At 42.2% G+C, this 20,536-nt stretch overlaps 1 protein-coding gene across 6 annotated transcripts in view; it reads right to left on the bottom strand.

Annotated features, from left to right (window-relative positions):
- The window catches only part of TCOF1 (treacle ribosome biogenesis factor 1), a 402,392-nt gene that overhangs the window by 207,565 nt on the left and 174,291 nt on the right, over positions 1-20,536 (bottom strand). For all 6 annotated transcript variants that reach the window (XM_078653593.1, XM_078653591.1, XM_078653592.1 and 3 more), the window contains 3 exons: positions 14,128-14,343; positions 13,250-13,468; positions 12,053-12,256 (listed from right to left, as the gene is read on the bottom strand). In XM_078653593.1, coding sequence (XP_078509719.1) covers positions 12,053-12,256; positions 13,250-13,468; positions 14,128-14,343 — 639 coding nt within the window. The remainder of the gene's footprint in view (positions 1-12,052; positions 12,257-13,249; positions 13,469-14,127; positions 14,344-20,536) is intronic.

Below are 20,536 nucleotides of genomic sequence, written 5' to 3'. Positions count from 1 at the left end.
GACTCAGAGCACAAAGGTATTTTGGACGTCAATCTGTCCCTCGACAGCGTGTGAGACCGGTGTTTTCTTTTCTCACATTTGTCTGCACTCCAGCCTTTTTTGAGAGGAGGGCTTCTTTGAGGAAAGTTCTTCTTGTCCACTTGCCACTTCCCTTTCTCTCTCCTCCATAGAGTGCAGCTTAACCTTCTCTCTTGCTCTAAGGGTTCTTTTTGAAAACTTGCTGAAGTAGTAGCACTGATCTGGCTTGTGAGATGAAGGTAGACAAGCAATAGAGACCGAGTGCGGGTCTGACTTAGCCATCCTTTTTCCACAGGCCGGGCACTTATTAAATAAGGGCGGCATTTTGACAGGAATAAACAGACAAAAGTCAGAAAAACCACAACATTTAGTACCACAAGTACTAAAGACGTCAAGTGAAACCAGAAAATTCCACTTTAGAACAATAATTAGTGATAAAAAACCACTAATTGGCAAGCTCAATGCTCCAGGAACCCTACAGAAGGAGCCGGAAAAAGAAAAGAACTGACCTAACTGTCACCTGTGGTGCATAATGGGAGCCTGGGGGTTCCTGGAGGTCTTAAAGGCATGGCGCCAGTTTTTTCCAACTGTTCTATTTGAAGCCTCTCTAGGCTAATCTGCCTCTATGATCTTGCCTTTTAACCTTTGAAAATAAAGGCTGTGTTTCAAAGCAAACTGGAAGCAGTTTTTCCTTTTCTATATCATGGAAATATCATGATTTATGCTTTCTTTATTATTTCAGATGTAAAAGACTTACAAGCAATTGGGGCATATTTGAGCCTAGTAATATGTTATTAGGCTGTATATGTACGCATATGGATATATGTGTGTGATCAAGGGCAACTCGCCTGAAACGCGCAGCTGCTGGTCTCTGTAGAGGTTGCAAATAAATTCCATCTTTGCTGACTTTTGTGGTCCGTCTCCCTCGTCTGCAAGCGTGCGCTGCTGCGGCTTGAAACGCTGTGAGAGCAGAGGAGGAGCTGTGTGTGTGTGTGTGTGTATGTGTATGTGTATGTGTATGTGTATATATATATATATATATTCCAAAACCAAGGTTGCCCCATTTGGAAGGTCACACACGAGGGGGTTAGACACACAGCTTGCCGCTGGCGGTGGTACAGCAGCCCGCCTTGCCTCATTCCTTGTACCATACGCGTTTCGGGCGTGCCTTCCGCCCTTGATCACTGGTTGGAAACAACAAAACAATTCAGGCAGTTGTAATTGCACGTAATTTATTCAAAATAGAGTCCCGCCCATGTGGGCGTCGCCAGGGAGCATTGTGGTTGTTGCAGTTCCTTGCTAGACTTGCGTGCAGAACCCCAGTGGTAGCCGATGCAATTGTTGTTGTCAAAATGTCAAGCCCCAGTGGGCAGAATAAAGCTGGTTTGAAGCCTGCTATCACACCAATATTTACCAGCGGCTCAGGCCCCCCCGTTCTGTTCACTGCTCGCTGTGAAGCAATGTAGATCCGCTATGAAGAAGCGGCGGGGCCTTCCGCGACCAGGACTTGGCCGCAATTAATTCCAAAACCAAGGTTGCCCCATTTGGAAGGTCACACACGAGGGGGTTAGACACACAGCTTGCCGCTGGCGGTGGTACAGCAGCCCGCCTTGCCTCATTCCTTGTACCATACGCGTTTCGGGCGTGCCTTCCGCCCTTGATCACTGGTTGAAAACAACAAAACAATTCAGGCAGTTGTAATTGCACGTAATTTATTCAAAATAGAGTCCCGCCCATGTGCGCGTCGCCAGGGAGCATTGTGGTTGTTGCAGTTCCTTGCTAGACTTGCGTGCAGAACCCCAGTGGTAGCCGATGCAATTGTTGTTGTCAAAATGTCAAGCCCCAGTGGGCAGAATAAAGCTGGTTTGAAGCCTGCTATCACACCAATATTTACCAGCGGCTCAGGCCCCCCCCGTTCTGTTCACTGCTCGCTGTAAAGCAATGCAGATCCGCTATGAAGAAGCGGCGGGACCTTCCGCGACCAGGACTTGGCCGCAATTAATTCCAAAACCAAGGTTGCCAGTCGCCAGTAGGTAGTTATAGTTAGGACCTACTTTCCATAGGAAATCCACAACATTCTATTTGGAATAACTTTGGCGCTGGTGGACGAATCTTTGCGAATTTCTCCAAGAAAATGGCCTGCTCCGCTCCTTCCCTGAAAGTTTGGGGGTGATTTGTCAAGTGGGGGCCGAGAAAAAAGGGGGGTCCCAAAACGTGTTTTCCCCATGCAATTTTCCATAGGGACGTTTAGCCAGGGCTACAGCCTGAACGGCTGAACGGAATTACACCAAATTTGGCAGAGGGGTAGAGTTTAGTTCGCAGATTGTGCGTTTTGTTAAATGGTGTAATTCCATTCAGTAGTTCCTTAGAAAATCATAGCGATATCTAGAGACCAAGTACTGCACGCGTACAGAAATGCGTACAATTACGAGCATGAGCTGCATGCTGATTGGATGTCAACTGTCTGTCAACACTCCAAACCAGGAAGTGTTGGCAGCCATCTTGTGCCTCGGTAGCACAGAGTCCGAAGAAAACAGTAAAACAAAGTTGAAAAAAAAGGAAAGGGGGCAGGGTAGAAACATGTTGACCCTTTAGGCCTGCTCAGGGGGTCCCACATGGATCTTTAGGCGCAAAATGTATTATTTTTTTTAATTAAAAACATCGTGGGGTATGCGTATGGTACTCGTACGCAAACTAGAAGTCACTTTTATTCTTAATTAGCTCCCGGGGGTAATTTTTTTCTATAATAGGGGGTTTGGAAGTGTCCAACAGGAACAAAAAAAGAAAGAACAAAAAAATGTTGAGGACAGCGATGCTCCTGCTTCTTATCAGGTCAATAGACTGTTCCCCATAATACAAAAGTTAATTGCAATAAATGCATAGAATTGTAATTTTAGCAAAATCAGGATCAATTTGTGGGTGTGGACTGCTTGCTGAAAATGCTGGTGCAGCAGTTGATAGATTGGTCCAGCAGCAGCAGGTGGGTTGTCCTTCAACCTCCGTGTTGCAGCTCGAGCAAAGTTGTTGGGGTGTAAGTTCTTCATGTGTCGCTCCCTATTTGCTGTGCCAAAGGAGTATTTTTTAGATGTTTGGCAAATTTTACAGGTTACTTTTGGAGCATTAACCTTTTTTTGCCCTTCTGGAAAAGTAAAAAACTGCTAAATTAGAGCTTCTTTCCTCTTCTTTGGAGATTCTTCAGGAATGGAATATTCCTCTGAAGAATGGCTGGAAGATGAATCCATTGCTGTTATTATGGTAAACTTTGTTCTATTTGACAAGATTCTGAGAAGAGATGCTTCTTCTTAGAAAGTCAAAGTAGAATGATTATAGTGGAATGGAAGTTTCAACAGTTGTAATAGGAAGTGTTATGAACCAATCAAATGTCTTCTTTTAAAGTCACATGGCTTTGCGTACGCTTACGCTGTGCTTACCGTGCTCTTACGATGAGTACGCATGACGTTCCACCGCGATTTGTGTAATTACTTTTAAAAGTAATATAGGATTATTGAAACTTTAAAAAAATGATTTCATAATTATCCTAGATAATGTCTTCTGTTAGTATGTTCATTAAATACATAAATATATGTTTTTAAACAATTAAAAACATTTGCGTCTGGAGTACGGGGCGCCGTACATGACGTCACACGGAAGCGTTGATGCGTTGCGTAACGTGAAAGCGTATTCGTAGCGTATGCTGAGAATGATTAGCAGTACAAACTATGGTGCGATCACTCTCTCACTGTCAAATCAGAGCCCAGGGCGCTCTATGAGAATGGTTAGATGAGGTCACTCATTGGAAATCCGATTCAGCTGTGTGGCTTATCCACGGTATAATAACGTTACTTTTTAGCCTGTTTAAGTTTGCAGTTTGCATGAAATACTAGGCTATAGGCTTATATGGATCTTTAGCCAGCGCTTATCTCCATGAAGCTTGGTTATTACCATTTACATATAGGTGCCTGAGGGAGGGAAAAGAAGTCTATCTGAATGGCGAGGATTGCACAATAGCACCAGATCACTCCTTAATTTGTAGACACATACAATTGCATGGCTCTTGTAATGAAGATGCGCCTAATTTGGACTGAGTTTTGAAAGGCACTCCGACACCTGCTATCACACCAACGTTAAGTTTACTGGAAACAGGAGTTATTTACTTTGAAATAATGCAGATTGTTGTGCGATGTTAGCAGGCATCGCTTACATGATTACGGTAACCGAGCGTGTGGTTTGCTATAAAAAAGTTGTGTTCACTCCTCTGCATGGGAAGCTGGATGTTTCCATCAGGCCGTCGATTACAACCTTGAAAGCAGAGTCAACCAAATGAGTCGTATAAGAGCGCTATAGTCTCAAAAAGAAGTCGCTCTTACATCTGCTAGAGAAACATTTCTCCTTCATGTAGCAAACACCCGCACAGAAGTGCATGATTTATTAAATACAGACGTGCTCCTGAATTTTGGGGAGTTAATTTAGAGTATCTTTAATGCGTCCTTGACTACTGGGTTCCCTTACTTTTTTAAAGTTAGGAGCAGTGGCCTTGTGACTTCTTTTCAAACTATATTTAGGGGGGGTTTCTGGATTTTTTCATTCGATTTTTTCCAGCATCTTTGGTGGATTCCGCTTAATACTTGCATTAGTTGCCAGTGTGCTTTTATTAATTTGTTTACTTAAATATGGATGCACATCCTGCAGCAGACGACAATATGTCCCGGCTGTTGCTGGTCCGCAACCGAATGCTTAGTTATTACGGAGCGCTGCCTCTGGCTACATTAAGTGCAGCTTATGAATTATCGTTTCGATTCTCCTTTTTCACATGCGTTCAACCTGTCTTCCATTGCCTGAGCTGCGATTTCGACTGGGCCCTGGATTTGTGTCTCTGCTGTACGGTGTCTCCCAACGCGGATTATGACCAGCTGATGAGCCCCTTAGTGGTTCATGACTTGCTCTGTTCTGGCGGCGGGATTATGGCCTTAGCAGCGATACATGGAATATTGGGACGTTGGAATGTTTTTGCAGCGGCGCTTGAGTTCTTGGCACGCAGTTACATTGAAGATGACCCGAGTTTTCCTCCGATGGTGATAGAGGCTCCGGTCGTTGAGGAACATGTATGTTCATTCTCACTATTGAATTGGATGGCTGAAATGTTTTCAGATGAGCCTTCCTGTTGGAGGCTGTTGCTACATACTGTGCTTATACGCTGTTGGATTAAGACTCTTTGATTTTTCTACCTATTCTTTATTATTTAGCTACTGTTTTCTATCAAAGAGCAAATAATTTTTTGGGGAAATTTGAACTTCACTCTGCTTTTCAGGCTTGGACTCTGCGTTCCTAATTCGCCCATGTTTATATCACGTGCTTCGATCGAGGGAGGGTGTCGTGGGTTGAGCCTTGCACTCACACCGTGTTAAGTTAGCATGGGTTTATTAGAAGCTTAAACGCCATTTTTCCTTTCCTGCTCTGCACACGACACGCACTTGTGTGATATTGTTTACAGAAGGCTGAGTATTTTGCTTTACATGAGAATAATTTGGTATGCTACATTTGTAGACTGCCTCGCTAGTTTAGTGTGTATAGTGAGAGCATGGAACATCAAGGTTATCTTGAATACTGTGTCTGTTATTCAGAATGATCCCCGCACGCTCGAGCCATAACACATATGCAGCTGTGGCCACCTCTGATACTGGTGCGTTTAATAATGCATTGTGGAGGCATAATTACACACAGTTGGAGAACATTCGTATCTTGACAGTTTGTGCAGAACTCAATGTGATCCACTACTGCTGAGTACCAGAGGTATGGGTCTGCCCATGTAATCCTATGAGACCTTCTGTAGTTATAAACTAACCTGCTAGGTAGGGAGGGTGAAATGTAGGTATATTTTAAATTTGTTTACCTTTAGCATTATAGGATGCTTTTTCCCTTTGTATTTTATGGAATAGTAACAATGCGGACAATCTGGTTTCTGATAATATGTTTGGTTGTATTATCTAAAGTACTGTGCATGAGATTACGGCGTTAGAAATAAACATTTCAAACTTGCACGTGTCTTTATTTACTCCTTGTTTTGACTGGTGTAAGACTATAACGAAAGAGTGCTCTTGTTATCCACCTTACTTGAGGTAATCTAAGTCGCATGTTCTGGGTTGACTAGTCGTGTTTTTGCTATAGGACTAAGAACCAATGAGTCACTGATTGCTAGTCTGGTAGGGGGTTTGTGTAGTAAGGTGGGTTTTGGTACACCGTAATTCACTGAGGTGCTAAGTCTTTATGCACAGTTCTGTGTAGGAGCAGAATTCCTGGAACAGTAGTTACAACAAAAAGGCTCGATAAAGGGTGTGCACTTTGAATATGAATATCAAATAGAAGAATAGTTGATAATCACAGCTAAGGAATGCAGCAAGTAGATTTATGTGTGGATGATGTGTTGTTTGAGTGGAAGATGAAAAAAGTTAAAAATAAGAAAGGCTGGAGAGACGCAAACTACCCACTGCATTGTCAGTGAAGCGGATCTTTGGATTTCCAGCTCATTACACAGATAGGGTGTTGGATTCCGCAGTGGGAGCAAGAGAAACGAGTACCACATCTAAGGAAGAAAGCTAGTGCATAAAGTACACACAGTTGGGCAGATTTACAAGCCCATGGGAAAAATGAAGCAAAAGTGGCGCAAGGGGCTTGTAAATCTGCCCCAGTGTGTGGTAGAAAAGACGCAAGAAAGGACGGAAGTGTGCAAATTACCCACTGCTATTCACGGGTAGTAGTTACCAAGAAGGCTGAATAAAGGGCCTGCACTTTGAATTTGAGTTAAAGGAGAATAATAATTGATAAGCTCAGCCAAGAAAGGTAGCAAGTAGGTGTGTATATTTGTGGATGTTGTGTTAATTGAGCGGAAGATGAATAAGGTGAAAAATAAGAGGCTGCAGAGATGCAAACTTTCCATTTCTTTGTGAGGAAAGTGGGTGTTTAGGTTTCCAGTGCGTGCGTGTATATATATATATATATATATATAGATATATATATATATATCTATATATATATATATTTGCTTAAACTCCGTTAGACGCAGCCGCGCCTCAGTCACCTCACTTGAACTGAAAAACGGATAAGACAGACCCAGATTGCGTGCAGAACTCAGTGGTTTATTTCATCCAACAGAATAGCACCCAGCAAGCCGCATGACGCGTTTCGCCTCTAGCCAGAGGCTTGATCACATGATATATATATATATATATATATACACACACACACACACACACACACACACACACACACACACACACACACACACACACACACACACACACAGAAAAAACATAGGTTTTAGGCATGTTATAGTTAGGAATTAGCATTTAAAAAACCTTGCAAATTCATTGAAAAAACCATAGGTTTCACACGTTATAGTTAGCTGGACATTTCACTCATACAAAACCATTGAAATTCCCCTGTTCAGCTAACTATAACTCACGCGCCCGCAATGCACTGCTGATGACGTCACATATTACATCATTTATGACATGGTCAGTGACATCACTGATGACATCACTGATGGCATCATCCTTGTGAAAGAGTGGCAGATTCCTCTCATCCTAATATAACCCTTGATACACACATTCAAAAATAGAAACTAACATTTACAAAAAAAATGGAGATACCAATACCAGTTAAAACAACCTATTCAGTAATTCCAAAATCTTCGTACAGATCCACTTATTCACCAACAGTTCTATATAGCCACTCATACATGTACTCACTTATCATATGTACTCATACACCTATACATCCGGTTACACACCGACACCCATCCATAGAGTTACTCACACACATACTCACACATGCAAATAAACTATCAAACATCCATGTATTGGCATATGCAGCTATACACACACCACTACACTTACTTTTACAGAAACGTACACATACTTACTCTTAAAACAATCACCTATAGAAACACATACTTATTTATACAGGAACTCTTCCAATCTCTCACATATAATCACTTATATACATCAATACTCACATAGTTTAACAAATATGTAGTTACTCACAAAGATACTATTGAGACAGTCATTCACTCACTTACACACCCATACACACACTCATCCACCCATACAGTCCGGCACACATGCTGTCTTCAAAACACATACAGTGAGTCACTCATTCATGCATCTATGCGCCAAGTAATACTCCCCACCGAACCATAGACACTCATACTGGTACTCAAAAACCCAACTAATAACTCATATAGACACTCATGTAGCTACTCACCAACTCATGCAGCCACTTATAGACAAAGTGAGACACTGATACAGTTATTTACATATTTAAACATTACTCGCTAATACATGTATTCACTAAGATACACTAAAGTCAGGTATGCAATCATTTTTACAAAAAAACCTCCCATTTAGACATTTACCCATTTATTCTTCCATCGACCTTTAGATGTACATATATAAAAAATATTTATTTTTCATAAAGACACATTCACTGGATGATGTCATTTGAGATGTCATGAGTGACGTCACTGACCATGTCATGAGTGATGTAATATGTGACATCATCAGCAGTGCATTGCGGGCGTGCAAGTTATAGTTAGCTGAACCAACTATAACGGGGGAATTTCAATGGTTTTGTACGAGTGAAATGTCCAGCTAACTATAACGTGTGAAACCTATGGTTTTTTCAGTGAATATATATATATATATATATATATATATATATTTTTCAAAGCAATTTGAAATGAAACACCGCACTCTTCTAGGTTTTGATTAAGCTTATTTAATCCATCAAGGAAACGACTTCCTCACCTACGCGTTTCAAACAGATTACTGTTCTTGCTCACGGTAGTTACAAGTCCATTTTTTCTTTTTACTATTTATACCCTCCTACCCATGTGGCAATTAGGATGCATTATGGGAGTGGTAGTTTCTGGTGAAAACAAACCATGTCAGGTCTCTTTTGCAAGATATAACAGTCTAATTGTTTGACTTTCAGATGAATACAATCAAAAGAGGAGAAATGAGAGCACGAGAAAAAACGAGAACAGAGACACTGATAGTCAAGAAAAAAGAGGCTATCGAAACAACAAAGGAAGAGAAGCCACGCCTCATCCTGACATACTCAAAAGAAAGCATAAACATAAGAAAAGCGGTTACAAAATACTGGAGTGTATTGAAAAAGGATCCTGACATTGGAAGCATAATAGGAGATGCCCCCCTACTTTCCTTCAGAAAAGCACCATCAATTAGTGACATTCTGGTCAAGAGCCATTTCGTAAACAGAAGAGAAGAAACATGGCTGGAAAAAAGACAAAAAGGGTTCACCAAATGTTTGTCTTGCAAAGCGTGTAAAATCGGAAAAAATCTCAAAGCCATAACTGATCCGAAAGGCAAACCCTTTGAAATTCAGACCAAGATCACCTGTGAATCCCATTATGTTGTCTACCTCCTGGAATGTGAGTGTGGTAAGAGATATATTGGATCAACCATATGTGCCCTAAAGAAAAGGATGTTAGAACACATCAGAGCCATGCAAAACAAGGACCAAACGTACGCCATGGCAAAACACCTCATGACGCACAAAAACAAAACCTGGCTAAATGTAAGATATTCAGGACTGGCAATGATACCGGACAATGAGCGAGGCGGCAATCGCCTGCAGAAACTCAGACGTTTGGAGTCAAAATTAATAATAAAGTTCAAAACTAAGACCCCGCAAGGATTGAACGGGGACGAAGAACTTCATGTACATTTATGATTATCCAATAGTCCAACATACTCACATGACTAGATGTATGAAGACCTCCGTGTAAACAAGATAATATTCTTCTTAAATATCATTTCTCATTTAAGAGTGTTTGAATCTATGATGAAAACTTGAAACTTGAACCGAACGTTTTGACTCCTTTGAGTACATAATGCTTATAAGTCTGAAATATATAGGGTTAAACTGAATACATATGTATAAGTATAAAAAACTTATTGTTTGTTATTTACAGCGTTTATTTTAAACAATGTCAGAGTCCTGGACCAAGTTATAAATCATTGACTTTCACAATTAGCACTTAGCTATCACCCACAATGTACTATAACTGTACATGTATGCAGCGAGCGAGATAATAACTCGACCCGCTATATAATGGTTTTATCTCAATAAAACCATAGGCACTCAGCCATTATGTCATCTGAAAGTCAAACAATTAGACTGTTATATCTTGCAAAAGAGACCTGACATGGTTTGTTTTCACCAGAAACTACCACTCCCATAATGCATCCTAATTGCCACATGGGTAGGAGGGTATAAATAGTAAAAAGAAAAAATGGACTTGTAACTACCGTGAGCAAGAACAGTAATCTGTTTGAAACGCGTAGGTGAGGAAGTCGTTTCCTTGATGGATTAAATAAGCTTAATCAAAACCTAGAAGAGTGCGGTGTTTTATTTCAAATTGCTTTGGAAAATTGTAACGAGTCTTGTCCTTGACTCGGCACCGGCACCAGCTGAATGGTCGCTCCTCCTCCAGAAGGGACATTTGCTTGAATGAATGAATATATATATATATATATATATATATATATATATATATATATATATATAAAAATTTGTTTTTGCTCTGGGGTCCAGGACTATTCAGTGCTTTTGACTGTGCTCTTCCAGGGAATACTCCTCAATAAAGTCACTTATAAGCCCACAGGAGTATTTCTGTTTATACCTTCTGGTTCCAGCCTGGTGCCTAGGGATATTCTAAAGGGGAGAAATCTGCAATTAGAAGATTCCATAAGAAAATAATGGTCTATGTTTACACAGAATATGCGAGGCATGAGTACATTGGAAATTAGATTCTGGGAAGCAGCAGTGGATGCTTCAGAAGACCAGGAATTTCAGTTGAGTAAAAGGGTAATGGTGATTACATTTGAAAATGCCTCCAATGTTTCAGAGGCCTGCTCATAATTAAAGTTAAGTTTAAAAAAAGAACATATTTGCCCTACCTCATGCTCTCTCCAAACCCCATGCTGGTTTCCAAATTAGCGAAAACAAGTTTAAAAACATTATCCTCTAGGTTTTATGCTTTTACCTACAAGCACTATTTAATGCTTGTGAATCTTTGCATGAATACAAAGTAACTCTTGCACACAGTTTCTCCAGTCCTGGAACCCATCGTCCAAACCTTGTCGCCATTCAGGCTCCAATATATTTAACATTTGGCATTGAAGAAAATATAAACTTGTGTGGGAGGATAGTACATGGCCTGCTTGTGAATGGAGCCTCTCAGACATATACTGTGCAAGTACTCTAGTACAAAAATGTGGGCATATCATGTAAACATCTGAAGTACTAGATGAGGGAAATACCATACCATCAAACTAATAATTATTTTGTGTATGAGCTAGAATGATGCCTCTAAGGCACTCTCCCCTTAAACAAGCCTCAGCATTCACCAGTAGCTCGCCTCCCGTGCTATCTGCTACAACTCTCCTCAGCAGAGTCGGATTTTAATGTGTGAGATGGAGTACCTCTTCCTTTCTGCCATTTTCTGAACTGAGTAAGTGTGGGGCCACAATTACTGTTAACCAGCATCTCTACAACCCCACATCAGCATTTGTGCACCATACTCCAACAAGGACACCCTGTACCTCCTAACTGGCACAGTCCTAAAGGCCCCCAGGAAAGTTGGTTGTTCAGCCTACCAAGCTGTACTAATCGTTGAAATAAATTGGCTGGATCTCCTTTTTGCTCACCAGTGACATACAAGCTCCTTAAGTCTATGAGGTCAGACCTCCATAGAACAGATGTGGCTGCTGGGTTTGTGTACCTCTCGCCAAAGAGGTTCAAAATATCACCGTGGTCTCACAGCACACCATGACATATGCTAACTCAGAAGAGATTACAATAGTAGGCACTCAGATGCAGCCATGAGGTGGTTATGAGTGGGACTGGGAGAGAATAAGCGTATATACAGTATGACAGATGCCCGATGTGACACCTGGATACAAACTTTTTCACTTCGAAAATATGTGTATAATAAAATTTAAAACAAATATACCGGTGCCTCGTCTTCACTATCCGAAGTCCCGCTGCTCTCCGAGCTTTCTTCCTTCTTCTTTGTTGTACCAGTAACCTTTGCAGGGGTCATAGCTTTTCCTGGTGTAGTTACTGCTGATTTGGGAGTAGATTCTTTCCTACTACTGGATATCAGGTTGCCCGGAGTGGCCTTGATTGTTTGTTTTGTTTTGGAAGCAATGTTTGCCTTAATTCAAAGAGAAAAATAAAACACAGCATTCAGCAGGGGATCGAAATGAAATCATATTTTCCCAGAACAGGCTATGGGGAGTAACAGAGTAGCATACTATTCCATGCACTTAAACCAATTTTAAGGTTTTCTTAATGATAAAATGTTTCCAGTCAGTCTGCAAGAAGAGAACAGAATGCGAATGCAAAACGTTAACTTGACAAAGAAACATGTAATATCCTACACTAGGAAGAAAATAAAAATCTGAAAAGAATGTTGTTTCTTGGATAAACTGTGAATCTGAACTAGATTGAAGCAGAATTGGATTAGAGAGGAAACTTTACAGCTGACTAACTTTATCTCCTCAAAGCCCTGTATTACAAAATTAAGAAATGGGTTATGGCATGCAAATTAAAGGTGAGTGATCCATACCTTCCTGTAAATGTAAAGGTCATTAATTTTCAAAAGGGGAGATAACCGCTCTTCAATGCGGTGTTGAGGGCATTTGCAAAACACTATGTTGCCATTTCTGTTTTAACCGCATGCGCGCTAGCGGTTTTCCCGCTGTGCGCTGCGTTTTTTAAAAACCAGCGTTACACGACGAGCTCAGCTCGTCATCAGCGTACGACAGGCGTACCTCATGACGAGCTGAGCTCGTCATCAGCGTCGAAGGGGTTAAGCACAAATTGAGGGACGGAGAAATTAACCACTTACGTGCTGCGCACGTTCAGCAGACGTCGCGTGCACTACCTCGGTAGTGCTGCGCACGTCTGCTGAAAGTAGCGGCCCCGCCCGCGCAACAGAATGTTCCACACCAGCGCGGAACGTTAAGCGCAGCAGAGGGGTTAAAATACACCAAAGGAAAATGATTTCACTTATTACATCAGTAAAATAACATAACTATTATTTGTGTTTGGGTTCAACATACCAGCTTGACGGTTGGAGTGTATTCACCCACAACTCTCCTTTCCTTACTAGAACATGCAGAAATTAAAATTTGCAAAAACATACCTGTGTTGGAGGTGTCTCATCCTCACTGTCTGAAGTCTCGCTGCTCTCCGAGCTCTCGTCTTGCTTTCTTGTAATCCCAGCAGCATTTGCTGGGGTCACAGCTTTACCTGCTGTAGTTACTGCTGATTTGGGAGTGGCTGCAGATGCTTTCCCACCGCTGGATATCAAGTTGCCTGGAGAAGCCTTGCTTGTTGGTTTTGTTTTCGGAGCAGTTTTTGCCTTCATCCAGAGAGAATAAAAGACAGAATTCAGCAGGGGAATGAAATAAAACCCTATTCTATAAACAGGTTATCTGGATTAATATAACAGCACAATATTTGATACACCTTTCATGGATGAAATTCACTTAGAATGTTTCATTAACAATTGTAAACTGTTTCAAGTCAGCCTGAAAGAACAAATCGTGATTGGCAAACGAGTAAACTTAACAAAAGACCCATCCTACAATAATGCCACTGAATTAACTTCCAGAAAAGAATGCCATTTCCTTTACAGTTTACTAATTTCACCTTCACCACCTATTACAAACTGAAAAAATGGGTTATGGAATTCAAATTACAGACAAGTGAGCATTACCCCTGTAAATAACAATATCATTAATGTTCAAATTGGGGAGATAGCAGCTCCACATTGAGGTGTTCTAAACCTTTGGAAAATGCTCCATGTTGCTAAACCTGTCTTTGAACAAATTAATGGTTGACTTGCAAATTAAAATACAGCCTCGAAAATTTATTTCACACACTGCCTTTGTTCAAATGAGCTTGCTCGATCATCGGAGTTAGAGTTCAAAAGGAGCACATCAGCTTAATGGATCTAGAGAACTCGCAGCTCCTTTTTTGCTAGAACATGCAGAAATTTAATTTCAGGAATAAACATACCGATTTTGTAGGTTTCTCATCCTCACTGTCTGAAGTTTCGCTGCTCTCTGAGGTCTCCTGCTTTTTTGCAATTCCAGCTGCCTTTGAAGGGGTTACAGCTTTCCCTGGAGTAGGCACACCTGGCTTATGATTGGGAGTAGATTCTTTTCCACTGCTGGGTACCAAATTGCTAGAAACAACCTTGCCTGCTGGTTTAGTTTTGGCATCCAATTTCTCCTTAAGCCAAAGAAAACAATACTCAATTCAGCAGGGGAAATGAGGAAAAATATGTTCTCCGAGCAGATTATCATGAAGAACAAAAAAGTATGTTAAAATTCCATGTACATTTCATGGATGTAATCACTAATTATTTTTTTTATATCAAGCTAGTCTTAAAGAAAAGGAGCAGATTAACAATTCTGAATAATGAGCTAAATTGAGAATTAACAATGCAACACCCTGTGCTAAGAAGACCAAATTACAACACTGTAGAAAATAGTGTTTCTTTCCTTGGAAAGAAAAGAACATTGTTAATCTGAACGAGATTATAGAGGCGGCCCTTTACAGTTTTCAAATTTCAAGTCCCACAACCCATACACAACAAACTGAAGCCACACCTTCTCCAAATGAAAAGGTTATCAATGCTCAAAAGTGGAGAATGGATCAGAACTGTACTTAAATTGGAAAATGCCCAACACTGTTAGTTCTGCCTTGAGACAAATTATAGAGTTCAAACTAAACGCCTCATCTACAAAAGCGGCTTCACTTAGAGCTTTTGTTCCATAATAATCACTCTTGATTTGAGTTTAAGTTCAAAAGAAGCAGATTAGCTTACATCTTTTTTGATTTCAAGACCATGCAAAATACAAGCTGAAAGTCTGCAGTCCTTTGGAAAAGCAGCAGATTAAAGGTAAGAAGATTGCATTCTAACTGTGCAAAGCAAAATCTCACGCCACAGAATCTGCAAAGCGTGCTGGGACTGTTTCTCATTAACACATTACAATTCATCAACTGCTGATTTTGTGTAGAATTGCTTGGAAATTTTTTTAATTTCTCCAGACAAAAATGCTCAGAGCTTTAAAAAAAGAAAATTACTATGGTGCTTTGTGTTAAGAACTGTGGTGACCTTTCTTCTAAAACTACAAAGTGACTGTAGGAAGCTGGCTCTTTATATAGTATACCAAAGAGGTATGGTGTGTAACGAGTCTAGGTATCCCTTATGAGTGGACAGGTACTTGCTCTAGCAATCCCATGGTGCTCTATCCAGGGTAGTGTGGTCAAGCAGCCTTAGGCTTATCAGAGAGGCGTGTTAGACATTTGTGTGACACACACACTCAAAAAGGAGAATGTTTATGTTTAAGGATTTCTAGAGCGCATGGCTGCCCATGAGCGTCCCAGCGCTGATGATAACAGGTGAGGACAAATGAGGAGAGTTAAGTGAACAGCCAAGTCTTTAGGAGTTTACGGAAGGAGGCTAGATTGGGTTGAGCATGTATGTCCAGAGGGAGTGCATTCCACAATTTGGAAGCATTATATGAAAAAAAGACGGCCTCCGGCTCGAGCTCTCTTAATCCTAGGTGTCAAGGCCAGGTGGAGGTTCGTAGACCAAAGGGTTCTATTGGTTGTGTAGGGAGCAATGAGATCTTTAAGAATGGGTGGGGCCTTACCATGCAAAATTTTGTGAGTTATACAAAGGGCCTTGAAATGTACTCTCTCTAGTATTGGCAGCCAGTGAAGTGCTCTAAGAGCCGGTTTGGCCGAACAGCGATTGTTGGTGCCTATGAGGATCCAGGCCGCAGTGTTTTGCACAACCTGCAGTTTAGCTGTCACTTTCTTCGGTACCCCCAAGGTAGAAGGCATTCCCATAATCCAATCTGGACAATATCAATCCCTGAACCAGGAGTTTCCTGGACTGAAAGGGGAGGAGGGGTAGGATTTTGCGGACAGTACGGAGGAGACCAAAACAAGCTCCGACTGTTTTCCTTGCTTGAGTACTAAGTGTAAGATCTTGGTCAAGCCAGATCCAGATCCAGAGCCAGTTCTCAAATGGTTCACTTCCTTCCTACATAACCGGTCTCAGAAGTTCAAGATCAACAATGTGTTGTCCTCGCCTGTGCCAGTCGACTTAGGCGTTCCACAAGGATCCTCCCTTTCACCCACACTGTTCAACCTCATCATGGAACCACTTGCCTCCTTGCTCCAAGCATCCAATGTATACTTCCATATGTATGCCGATGACACTCAACTCTACCTAAAGGTACAATCCCCGGATGATATCAAACTCCTGAACTACACTCTCATAAAGACCCAATCGTGGCTGGCCGACAACCACCTCAAACTAAATGCTCTGAAAACTGAGTTCCTTTTGATAGCACCCCCTGCGAAATCTACCACCACCCAACTTTGGCTCAACCACTTAACAGCACTCAATGTCCGGCCCACTATCTTGGACTCCGCGAAATCCTTAGGTATCACACTTGACGCAAAGCTCAACATGCAACAGCACATTAGCAAAGCAACGAAAGGAGCTAATTTCCAAATCAACACATTGAGAAAGTTGAAACCCTTCCTCCCAGCCAAAGACTTCCAAAATGCAGTACAAGCCCTCGTCATCCCCCGCATAGACTATGGAATTGTGACCCTCAGTGGTCTCCCTCTAGCAACAACTGCACCCCTAAGAGCCGCCTTGAACCCTGCCGCGAGACTCATTACGGGCTCAAGAAAACACTCTCACATAACCCCTGACTTGAAATCTCTGAAATGGCTGCCCTTTGAAGCCAGAATACAACTGAAAATTGCTGTGATGACACACGCGGCTGTACACCACAATGCACCTAACTACCTCACTCAAAAGCTAACTATATCAGGAGGGTCGAGATCCAATAGAAGTACAAAAAATCTACTCTTGAAACCTCGCAGATTCCGGAAGGAAAAAACATACAAACGCTCCTTCTCAGGAATGGCGCAGAGGATCTGGAACGCACTCCCTCCTAAAACCAGGCTTATCTCCTCCTCGGCCTTCTTTAAGAAAGAGGTGAAAGCCATCCTCATGGCTAAGCTCACCTGAACTTTAATATCTGTTCCTCCGAGACTTTCGTGCCGCTTGGGTATTACTGGTTTCATGTTTGTCTAATGTCAAATAATGTCATATTTTGCATGATCTAGATTTGTTTATTCCTCTTGTTGCCACAATTCCATGTTGGTTAGTCGATCCTTTTATGCTACTCACTAAATATCTATTATTAGACTATTCATGTTAGCCTACTGTATATCGAGGCCCCTTCCCCTTGCTCCCTGTAACTTTTAGATACTGGCATAAGCCATCCCTTTAGCATAAGCTCTCCTGATTTTTATCGTAGTTGTATGAAAGACTCAGTATCGTCTTTTATTTTCGCTTATCTGATTGTTTACTGACATTTTATTAGAACATGACTGCTATCCGATCATGCTACTGAAGTTTATATTGCAACCAATATTATGTCGCGTCACCCTCATGCTATCGTCACCCCCTGTTTCTGTGAAGCGCTCTGATATCTGTAAAGATCTTGTCCGCGCTATATAAAACTCTGAATGAATAAATAAATAAATAAATCCCAAGGCTTTTGATGTCAGACTTTGGGATGGGAGGTGTACCCATTCAAGGGGGCAACAGAGTCTCTGGACAATAATGGGACTGATTGCCCATGACCAGGATCTCTGTTTTGTCGCTATTCAATTTTAGCTGGGACCTGTCCATCCAGCTAGTTATATCCCTAAAGCAGGAATACAAATCGGTGGCAGTGTTGTCCTTTTGGTTTAGGGATACGACGAGCTGAGTGTCGTCAGCGTAGGTCAACAGTTTAATTCCATAGGGAGCGACAATTTTTTCAAGGGGAGACATATACACGTTGAAGAGCGTAGGGCTCAATGAAGAGCGCTGCGGGACTCCGCAGTGTATTGGGGTCACTCTGGAGATGTAGTTGCCCTCCGCCACCTGGAAGGAGCGGTTGTGTAAAAAAGATCTCAGCCAGGACAGTGCAAGTCCGGAAATGCCCAGTTCCCTGAGCCGTTGAACCAGCGTATGGGGGTTGACGGTATCAAAGGCCGCACTCAGGTCCAGGAGGATCACTGCCACTGATCCTCCTGCGTCGATGATCTTCCTGGCCTCCTCGACTACTGCAACCATCGCCGTCTCAGTGCCCTGACCCGGGCGAAAACCAGTCTGTGAGGGCTTGAGTGATTTGCTTGATTCCAGGTAGTTAGACAGCTGGCCGTTGATACATTTTTCAGCCAACTTGCTGGTACTTGGCAGAAGGGAAATCGGCCTAAAGTTGTTCAAATCCAGCGGGTCGAGAATCACACTAATGTACAACAATAAAATAAAAATATTTTTTTTTTTTAACACCAAGAACTTTGCAATTGGGTAAGTAATTTCTTTTGAGATATAGTCATGAAAGTATACAGAAATACACTTGCATTCTGTGAGTTATCACGGTTTTGCACTATACAGAAATACACCTGCACTTGAATAGGTAAAGCTCTAATGTTATCCTATAAGAATGAATCCTACTGCCTACCAGTACTTAGCAACGACTTATGGGATGGTCCTTCTGGATGTAAGTTGAGTATGTGGCAAGGTCCAAGGCAGCACCAACAGGTCACCGTGGTCGGCTCTGGGGAGTTCAGTTGCAGAGATGCATTACAGCATCAGGTGCCCCGTTTAAATCAATGGGGAACAGTCCGGTTCAAAAGAGGGTACAAACAAGGACGAGGGTTGGGTAGTCCGGGCAAACCCACAGGGGGGCTCAGTCCTTGGGGATCTCCGGCACGCAGAGACAGCATTGGCCCACTGGAATTAGGGCTGGGTGGGCTCTTGTGCAGTGGTGCTTTCTCTGGCAGGGTCGCACTGCAGGAGGCACTCATGATTTTTCGTTGCCAGCAAAAACAGGCTGCAGGAGGGGACTGGGTTACCAGTCCAGCCAAACCCAAAGGTGAGTTCACCTGTGGAGGGTCTCAGAACCCCGTGGGCAACATTGATCCACTTCTCCTCAGGGTGTGGGGCTCTAGCGCGGTGGTGTCTTCAGGAGTCAGCAGTCAGCAGTCTAAAAGATCTCTCGGTTGCTGCAAAAAAAGGCTGCAGGCAGGTATTGGGGGGCCAGTCTGGTGGAGCCCAAGTGAGGGGGGCGGGGGAATCTTGAGGGCATCTGTGCCTCAGGGGCACCATCAGTTCACAGCAACTCGGGATGGGTGTGCAGTGAGGATTTGTCTTGCAGGGGTCGCGCTGGCAGATGCTCTTGTTGTCGGCCCTTTTGGTGCCAGCAGAATGTATGGAAGCAACTCTGCTGCAAGGGAGATTTTGCTGGCCAGCTGAAGTTGTGGGTCGCTCCTCCACAGCATTTAACGGTGCCACCACTTTCTGGATGAGGCATGCAAATTGCCAAGTCAGTTGCTGTTAATCAGTTCTCACATCGTGGGCTCTTTGTCCTTTCTTCTTCAGGCAGACAAATCTTATTTCCTGGTGTCAGGGGGCCACCTAAATACCCAATTTAATGGTGTTAAAGGTAGTGTAGGGGAGTAGTCAATGGGCTACTTACCCTGTGGTCACTTGACCCCCTAGATGGCAACTTCCTGTGTGGGGTGAGTATCGTCCTTTCCCAGAGTTCCTAATTTCACTACACACAAGATGGTGGATATTTTTCTTTCCAACAGTCATGGAATGTGGAAGATACCAAGGATGGAAGGGAACAGGGTAATAAAGGTAAGAGGAATAAAACGGGGCAAACCAATATACAGCAATATATATATATATATATATATATATACACACATACATACATACATACATATACACACACACATGAATGTTTCATAATGGTGTGCTTCTGAATCTCCGAAAATCAACATTTCACCCTGAAAACATAGAACATTTTTGATTCTGCTCAACACATTTTGCATAACTCTGAAATACCGCAGCCGCTAGGCTAAACGGCATAAGGCAAAACCGGTAAGCACCAGACAGTGTGATAAATTATGCAAGTGCTTTGGAATCCGATGCGGTTCAATCTGGTGGTAAGCAGACGATAAGTCAATGACACTGGAAACTTCTGCCTTGCCAATTACACTAATTAAGTTGTTTATCCTGGGCAAAGGAAATCTATCAACCCATATATTGGCGTTTAAGTCTCAAGTCCACACAGAGACGCAGACCTCTACCCCCACCTTCTGCGTTACCTCAATCAGCACCAACCATAATGAACTGTCAATAGGTTTTATTATACCTTGGGCTACCAGTTTATTCAATTAATCTTTGAGTGGCTCCTGCTTGAGATGAGGAATTTGCCTAACCTTGTGTACCATCGGTATAGCATTGTCCTTCACCGTAATCTTATGCTGAAATATTTTTAGAAGACCCACTTTTTCCGAAAATACTGCAGGGAACTCCTCATATAAT

This window comes from Lissotriton helveticus, chromosome 7 (genome assembly GCF_964261635.1).
Source record: "Lissotriton helveticus chromosome 7, aLisHel1.1, whole genome shotgun sequence".
NCBI classification, from domain to species: Eukaryota; Metazoa; Chordata; class Amphibia; order Caudata; family Salamandridae; genus Lissotriton; species Lissotriton helveticus.
This window is presented reverse-complemented; position numbering and strand designations above follow the sequence as displayed.